This window comes from Mytilus californianus, unplaced genomic scaffold (genome assembly GCF_021869535.1).
Source record: "Mytilus californianus isolate M0D057914Y unplaced genomic scaffold, xbMytCali1.0.p SCAF_12, whole genome shotgun sequence".
Lineage (NCBI taxonomy): Eukaryota > Metazoa > Mollusca > Bivalvia > Mytilida > Mytilidae > Mytilus > Mytilus californianus.
The window spans coordinates 64,357,920-64,367,202 of record NW_026262604.1 but is presented as its reverse complement, the minus strand read 5'-3'; the positions used below and the strand labels follow the sequence as shown (position 1 = coordinate 64,367,202).

General features: G+C 32.6%; 1 protein-coding gene across 1 annotated transcript in view; it reads right to left on the bottom strand.

Moving 5' to 3' along the window:
* Window positions 1-1,617: 1,617 nt before the first annotated feature.
* LOC127722186 (uncharacterized) overlaps window positions 1,618-9,283 on the bottom strand; it is a 30,997-nt gene continuing 23,331 nt past the window's right edge. The window contains exons 3-6 of the mRNA XM_052229080.1: window positions 8,851-8,998; window positions 6,072-6,284; window positions 4,812-4,998; window positions 1,618-2,067 (exon numbers count right to left, since the gene is read on the bottom strand). Coding sequence (XP_052085040.1) covers window positions 2,051-2,067; window positions 4,812-4,998; window positions 6,072-6,284; window positions 8,851-8,998 — 565 coding nt within the window. The 3' untranslated portion in view covers window positions 1,618-2,050. The remainder of the gene's footprint in view (window positions 2,068-4,811; window positions 4,999-6,071; window positions 6,285-8,850; window positions 8,999-9,283) is intronic.

The following is a 9,283-nucleotide window of genomic DNA, read 5'->3' as shown; positions in this document are numbered from 1 at the left end:
ACATGTTTTCACTTGGATTGTGCATGGAAAGTCATTTACAAGGGAGTGCAATTTTTTTAAGTATTTATGTCATAAATTGTATATCTTCTTTTTTCTTTGGTATACACTGCTGATGAATTTTGATGAGCATTTCTGTCATTTCTATATTAAAAAAAAACCTTTTCAACCTATTGAGTGGTAGTAAAAAATAGATTACCTGCAAAGATACTGACCGTTGACATATGTTGATGCATTTAAAGTCAAATTTATTACTTGAAGAGAAAGACAACGATTGGCACAATTTAATTTAACAAAACTAAACCCTTGTTTTGTTTATGTTGTTCAACTTCATATTTGATTTGGCTTTCTTACTGTTTGATTCAAGCACCACTGTAGCCATAATGCACTTCTGACGGTCCAAATTATAAGCCTTGTGTTTTTGATTAGTTTGTTTTATCCGGCGTTGGAATCAGTTAGTGTAAAAGTGCAAAAAAAATAAAACAATAGACCCTTTTTCTTCAGATTCAATTCGTGATAATGAAGTACTCCTATCCATGGTTCATTACATTCATTCAAAGTTTAAGGGAGATATTGAAGCCTAAAATTTAGTAATGTCTGAAAAACTTTAACATTAGACTATATAAAAATGTAAATAGCCAACAAAAAACTTTACATTTGAAAAAATAATTTTAAAATTTTGCTCTGCATACTGTCTTTTGATGATGATGAACAGAATGCACCTAATGAACTTTCACAGTTTGATGTGTTTTGTCATTTGATTTTGCCATGTGATTAGGGACTTTCCGATTGAATTTTCCTCGGAGTTCAGTATTTTTGTGATTTTACTTTATACCATAGTAGACATTTTTTGGGCTGCAGTTTCAGTAATGATCAACAAGATACAAGAAAAGCAAGATTTCCTCTACCAACAAGTTACCAGAGCAATGTGTTGTATACCAAACTCCAATGCAAATTGTGAGAGTCTGTAGTATGTATAAGAAGATACACACTGAGCACAGGTCATCACTGGACAACTCAACATTCTTGGTCAATGGACTTACTCACCACAAACCGCATTTCAGACTGTGTCTTCTACCAGCTCAAACCAGACTAAGACTTGTTGAAGACAGACAAGAAACCATGTGTTGCATACAACAAATACTGTGGGAATTAGTGTAAGTGACAATTTTTATATTGCTAACAATGTTAAGGGTTGAAAATGTCATTACTTAGTGCTTTCTACTTACAATGACTTAGTGCAAAATAAATATTAATATAGCTGTGTTAATATGTTTTATCCTTCTTGTGTATTATTGTTATGCATTGTGTATATCTCCTGTAAATGATAAAAAATTTTATTAATACGACGTTGTGAAGCAGGATCTGCTTACCCTTCCGGAGCACCTGAGATCACCTCAGTCTTTAATTTCCAATGTTGTGTTTTGTATGCTGTTGTTTGTCTTTTGGTCTTTTTCTATTTTTTCCATGGCTTTGTCAGTTTATTTTCCACAAATGAATTTGCATGGTCCCTTTGGTATCTTTCACCTCTCTTTTACCTTGTTTATCTTTTCATTACAAAGTTCACATGCATATGGGGTATACAGTAATGAGGCAACATAAACACAAGGACAACTCAAATCAATTGTTTGTCAATTTATTTTGAATATGTGCAGTGACTATACAAATAAAACAAATGAGACGAACTAACATCTGAATACAGAATGATACATACAGCATCAAACCAAGTATACAAGATACAAACCAATATGATCCTGAATATACCTTTTTGTCATGTTATGTTTTCTAATGATTATTACCCACACAATCGGTCAGTATTTGTGATCTCATATCACAGTTAAAATCCCTCAAGGAGGATTTTAAAAGTTGGCAGGTCTGCACTTGGCACTAATGTAGGCTAGGCCACTGTGAATATATCAATTTCTAATTTATTAACAATTTTATTAGAAAAGATAGGATTTTCAGTTGCAGTTTGATGTGAGTTCAACATGTCGTATTCAACAACATCTAACTCCAGTTATTCATTAAGTCCTTTTTATTCTTAGAAATCCGCTCAACCTGGAAACCAATCTAAAATAAAGAAAACAAATAATGAGTTGAATGTCAATAATAAAGTATTCTAGGATTAGGAGTATTATTTTGTAGGAACCTAATTTTGTAGAAGGATAATGTTATTATGTAATGTATAGTACCATCATTATGAAATTTAATGGGACCTTTTATAGCTTACTATGCAGTATAGGTTTTACCATTTTGATTAGTTTCTTCTGTTACCTATTCTAGCATTGGACTCAGTCTTCTTTCTAACTGAATTTTACTGTGCATTTGGCTGTGTGTTTGTTTATTCCACATTGGCTTGAGGTAAGGGGGGAGGGTTGAGATCTCACAAAAAATGTTTAAACCCGCCCCATTTTTGTGCCTGTCTAAACTGAGGAACATCTAGACTTTGTTAGTCATGTGTGTTTTTTAAAATTTTGGTTCATTTGAATGTTTCTTATTTTAGCGTGGCGTCCTTTACACTGAACAAGTATTCATTATTGTGTAGGGGCCAGCTGAAGGACACTCCCGGGTTTCATTAACCAAATATAGTTGACCTATTGCTTATTTAGTACCTGAGAACAAGACCTAACCACAAAAACTTAACATTGGCCAATGAACCATAATGAAGGGTAAAGATTGCTTTAATTTATCAGTGGGAAGTAAAATTAAACATTGCATTGTATAAAGCATTGATTGTACTACAATAATGGACAAAGGAAGATAACTCCAATTTTAAAGATGACTCTACAATGACATCATTGATATGTTTAGAACAGACATTACCGTAGAAAGGCTTGTATAGTTCACACTGGTACATAGTCCGCACCCCCTTCTCCCCACGAAATTTTAGGTAAAAAAACTTTTTGTAACTGTTAGAAAAGTTCTAATGAAACTCTGGTAATTTCAAATCCTTTGCGGTCGTTTACGGTATTTTCTTGGAAAAACCTGTTTTCCATCATCAAACAGAAGCTGAAACTGCTTGTAAATGATTCTAGAACGCTTTATGATTGTTAAAATAAGTTTAATTCACTTAAAAAACAATTTAGAAACTTGTGTATGTTTAAACAGGAAGTTTAAAAGCACATGTAAAAGAAGAAATTAACCGGTGAGAGTCGAAATCCGTACATAACAGATATCACTATAATACGACTTTGAAAGTAAAACAGTTCCATCCTTTTGTAAAACAGTCTTTAATATATCTATCACATTAATGTTTGAAGGGTCTTAAGCTAATTCAAACCATATTAGTCAGTATGAAACACCAAAACGGAACAAACAATAACCGATTACATTTTGTAGTTTACAAATTCTAAGCTGGTTTACGGTTGTCTTTTTCACTATGTTTGTATCGTTTCAATCAAGCAGATACCAGTTTATTTCAACCAATGCATTGAAAAGAAACGAGTAATTTGTAATGAAAGGTTTAGTTTTTATATTTATCAGTATTAATTTGATATTGAATAGAAATAACTTATTAATATGGATGAGTTAAAATTATTAGTTTAAAAAATGATAAGAGCGCCCTCTACAATATAAATAACAAAGATGGCGGAACGTAAACAAACCACCTCGCCCGCGAAATTGAAATTTTTCTCTTATTTCTTGCTTATTGTACTTTATAGTCCACACCCCGTCTGGAAGGTCCAATTTTGGAGAATAAAACCGTGGACTATACAAGCCTTTCTACGGTAGATTCCTGCACCTTGCACAAGTTATGTAATTTTCTTGACAAGTATAACATCATTTTGTAACTATAATATCTGAGCATATATTTCATTAATAATTTCTGGATAGGATGTTTTAGAGTGTTATGATCAATGCACTATATTTTGTGTATCTCAAAAGTAGTGATAAACCTCGGAAGATTTAGAAATCAAGTCAGTAACATAGGGTTTTGATTGCAATCTTTACCCAAAAATGAGGTCAAAGTCGAATGAACCTTGCAAGACAGACACGTACACCTTACAATCATTCCATACACCAAATCAATTGAGGTGTTACTTATAATTTCTGAGAAACAGATCTAACCACATAAACTTAGCATTGACCAATAAACCATGAAAGTTGGGTCAAGGTCAGATGAACCCAGACAAACAAACAATAGTACATCTTATAATCATTCCATACACAAAATTAATGACCTTTTGCTTATAAATTATAGGACCAGAGAAACAGACCTAACCACAAAAACTTAACATTGAGCAATTAACCATTAAAATGGAGTCACAGTCAAATAAACCCTTCCAGATATATACATCTTACAATCATTCCATACCCCAAGTATAGGTTACCAACTGCTTATAGTATCTGAGATAGACTTTACCATAAAAACTAAATAATTGATCACTAAAGAATTCATGGAAGGTCTACATATCCATCAGACATGTAAGCAATTATAACTATAGGCAACCATAAGGCCTTCAAAAACGAGAAAACACCATACCATACATTTGGCTTTATGAGGCCCTGACATGAAAAATATGAAATGATTCAATTGAAAAAACTAATTCATAACAAAACAATTTAGGAAAAACAAATATGACATACATGAACCATTTGACATCATTTTACCAAATAAAATTGTCCTATCACTCATAACAGGTTGGTAAACTAGCTTTTTCAAGCAGTACCTGAACCATGAAAATGACTATGGACATATGAGAGATGGAAACCTCAGAATACAAGGCATTTGTTATCACAGTAAAGTATCCAGGTCTTTTACCTTCTAAACAAATAAAGTTTTATGCACATGGTTTATGTTATTTTTACCTTACCTATATTTCTATTCATGAGACTAAGCTTAAACAATGTCTCAAGTAAGATATCCCTATCTTCCTTTACCAATAGATCTAAGGGTTTTCCATAATGAATTGTTGCTTTGTCTTCATCTGGAACAAGATCCCAACTGTTCTTAAGTCTATTAACATGATGCTGTGTTATATGAAGTAATGTCATAACAACCTACAAAATATGAAGGAATTAGATAATATTTAGTCTGCCTATTAAACAAGTAAACTAAACAAGAAAGAAAAATTAACTAGATGTGTCGGAACGAATGACCCCATTCGCAAAATCAATAAAGTGGAACCAAACGTAACCTCAATCTGTAACTCATCATTGTTGACACACATACTAAAAATCAGCTCAATATGTGGAGGTGTTTAGAAAAAAAGTCCATATAACTGCTATTTTCATGAAATTTTCGAAGTCCAAAGCCCATAATTTCGGCATAAATCAGCAGAGCGGAACCAAACATAACTTGATCTGTTACTCATCATAGTAGACTCACATACTAAAAATTAGCTCAATATGTGAAGGCGTTTAGAAAAAAAGTCTGTATAACTGCTGAATGAGGGAATGATGGAATGAAGGAATGACAGATAAGGGTAAAACTATATGGCCCCGACAACTTTATATATAATTTAAAATGTTCACATCATAATGAGTATGTGAACTAAACATTGATGTTACTTATATTTTATGGTAAACTACCTTTGCCAAAAACTTGAACCTTATACATGTTATACGGGACGAACGAACGGAATTTCAACATAATACAACAAATTTTATTTCTACATAAAACAGTTATCAAGTTAAATATCCCAATACCTGTTTACTTTATGAGGTATATCTCAATACAAGTAAACATCTCTGTATCTCTCCTCAAAGAAATAGATAGAAATTGGGAAGGCCCCAATCACGCCTGCCCACCAGAAGTTCTTTGAAAATCAACAGGTAAGCAATAGTAAGCAATAGTAGTTTCCATTGATACTGAACCATATATGTTAAATTGTCATTCAACTATACATAGTACTAGGGAACTGCATATATATATATATATATATATATATACATATAAAAGCACTTTTGATTTCAGGTAATTTTCTTCTGAAAATATCTTATGCCTTGCTCCCCTGTATATATCATGTATATAAAGTGTTGCCACCAGGAGCCATGTAATTTTAATAACATTTACTGTTATTGAACAAGTCATCTTTCCACTTTAAGGTTTTCTTAAAGTAATAAAATCTTACTTTTGTTCCAGAAACAATCATCCCTGGCATGTATGGGTTAAAACAGGAATCTTCCCACTCCAAAAGAAGTTCCCCTGCATGCTGCCCTAAGACTGCTGCATCAAGAAAGGATAGTTCATGAATGTCAGCATCTTCGTTTGTTTCTGAGCATCCTTTTTCCGATCTTGTCTTATGTTTATATACTGGATCCTTACTGTCAGAATTTTGTTTTATCTGAAAGATTTGAAAAGCATGTCTGTCATGTTTGTAAATGAAAGGCTTTGAAAGGTACAGATACAGAACAATATGAGACTGACATATTGAAGATGTTAAAGAGTCTAAACAAGAGTATATTCTGATAAGACAGCTTGGACACAATATTATAGCTTATGCAGTAAGTTAAATATAAAAAAGAAGATGTGGTATGATGGCCAATGAGACAACTCTCCACAAGAGACTAAATGACGCAGAAATTAACAACTATAGGTCACCGTACAGCCTTCAACAATGAACAAAGCCCATACTGCGTAGTCAGCTATACAAGGCCCCCAAATGACAAATGTAAAACTATTCAAACTAGAAAACTAACGGCCTTTTAATTTTTTTCTTTGTGTCTGTGGGTTGACACATTTACATATACTCCATGTCTCCTTTTATGCATAGGCTCAATAAACATGGTAATATGAGCTACAAAACAAGTCAAAAGTTATAAAATATTAATTTTATGGTCTAATCAGCATGGACAGTGCATGTGTTGTACAATTGACAGTCAGGGGAATAATTTAACTAAGTGATTTTGAAATCACTAGTTTAAGTACATTATTGCAAATATGAGTTATCTACCTTTATTTCAAGTCTGAAATCACTAAAATAAGTAGAACATTTAATGCAAAACATTCTTTATAAATAAAAGAACCTTTGTGAGCAGGCTAACATACCCCCAGCCCCACATTGTCACTGAGTAAACAAAATTTAACCAGATTCCTAAGTTTAAAGACTCATAACTCCTACAAAAGTCAACTGGTGAAAATTTCCTGAGTATACGCACATCTACATATTATGTCCTCAGTAACTAAAAAGTTCATGCAATTGTGTTGAGTGATTTCAGAGGAGTGGTGCTAAAAAGCTATTGCAGTAGTTTATTTAGGTCAGAATTTTATATTCAAAGAGGCATTACACCTAGAAAAAACATTGAATCATAATTTCTGTTGATGTGCACATCTACATACTATAATAAGTATGTCCTTATTATCTACATTAAATTCTGGTGTGTGATTTCTGAGTGATGACAAGAACAGGATTGACCGGCGGGACAAAAACATTATACATGTACCCTATGTAACTTTGCTGCATGGGATATAATTAGAGGATAGTGGTGCGAGCAGCGCAATAATATCATAATACACATTAGAAGTAATCAGGGTTATCATGGTTTATACCAAGGGATGGCAGATATTTTACTGAGGCACCACTAATTCATCTCCTGAACTACAAGGGGTTTTCAAGTTAAGAAAGCTCAATTGTTGTACATCTATGCACAGGGATGGCCTAGTTGAACTTAGTTTTTGAACACAACTTTCAATGTACATTTTCTTCATTGTACTCGACACACCTTTTAGTTGTGGTGAATAACTGTGTCAAGTTTCATTATCCAATTCCAAGGGTTTTTAAATAGTGTATATATATGTGTATGTAACTTGACCAAGACTTTCTCTATATGGTTTTTTTTTACTTATATGCGACAAACTTTCTCCAAGTGGTGAATAATCATTCCAAGTTTCAGTACCCAACTCCAAAGGGAGTTAAAAGAGCGGAAACAAATTTTGAACATATATATACATGCAGGCTTTCTCACATGTTATATATAATTAAAGATCATGTAAAAGTCTGATGTTTGGTCATGCCAATAAAACTCAAGGTCTTTGTTCCATGTGTTTAGCTCTAATTGTATCTACATCAACCAAGTAATATCAGTGAGAAAACTCCATATCTCCCATCTTTTACAGTTGTGTCATCCCTAACTTTAACAAATATCCAAGGATGTAAGAATTTTCATTTCTGATTCTGAGGCAAACGTGCAAATTTACTAGAAGTCTTTAACTTCAAACAAGCAGGGGTAATAACCTGAGTTATCTTACATCCATTAGAGTTTTTGCCCTTTAAGTAGTTTGAAAGTGGCAAAATTTTCAAAATGCAAATTTTTCTAAAGATTCTTTTTTATTTTTGTTTGGTGATAACAAGCAAGAGGCAGGGTCTTAGAACCAGTAGGTTTATTTTACATGGTCTAATAAACCATTGGTATTTTTTTAGCAACTTTTACCTCGAACAAGAAATCTTGTAACCTTAAAATCATGAGAGATCTTCATTGTGGAGACTAAATGATGATCTTCAATGCAAGAATTATGCTATAAACCAAATGAGGAGGGTTGACATGAAAACATTGATAATAGAAACTTCATAAACTTCCTAATTATATATTATATAAATAACACATAGCTGAGAGGGTGATAGAGCATTGTGATCCCGAGAAAACATTGTCAACTAAGGCGAAGCTATGTGTTATTTAATTTATTATACTGAATGTTCTGTTATTACTGTTTATTTAATTTCAAATTCAAAGTAATAAACTATGACCTCCTGTATATACAATCATCCATATTTATTAAAGCGCACACTTGATCAAGCGTTTCCGTGAAGGGTAATAGACTATTTGCCATGGGATAGAGTAAATTGTCTCCCTCTTATCAACCAATCAAAATCTGGCATCTTGATATGAAGTATAATAAATCTAATTATTTACCTCTATTACAGAGACAACTAAATGGGATAGCTGTTGTGATAAATCATCTTCGTCAGTATTAAGTAATGTTCCTTTTAGTCTTATGTCTGGTCTGGATACAACATCAACATTATTTAGGCACATCTCACTATCATAAACATTTCCTAACCTGTAAAAATTCTTAGATTTTAATAATAAAAATTATTTTTTGAACGCTTTCATTTGCAAAAGGAAATAATATATACAACACTAAAAATGGTATTCATAATTTTATTCTACGTGTATGTAAGTAATTCATGTGTTGTTTAAATGACAGTCTGCCTAAGGACCAGGCAGTGACCAAAACATGAATGTCTCAGATTTTGATGAAAACTTGCTTAAATCATCTGAATAACATGTTATAAAGAAAAATATTGCTTTTGAGACCATTTAGATCTGGTTGCCATGGAAACAG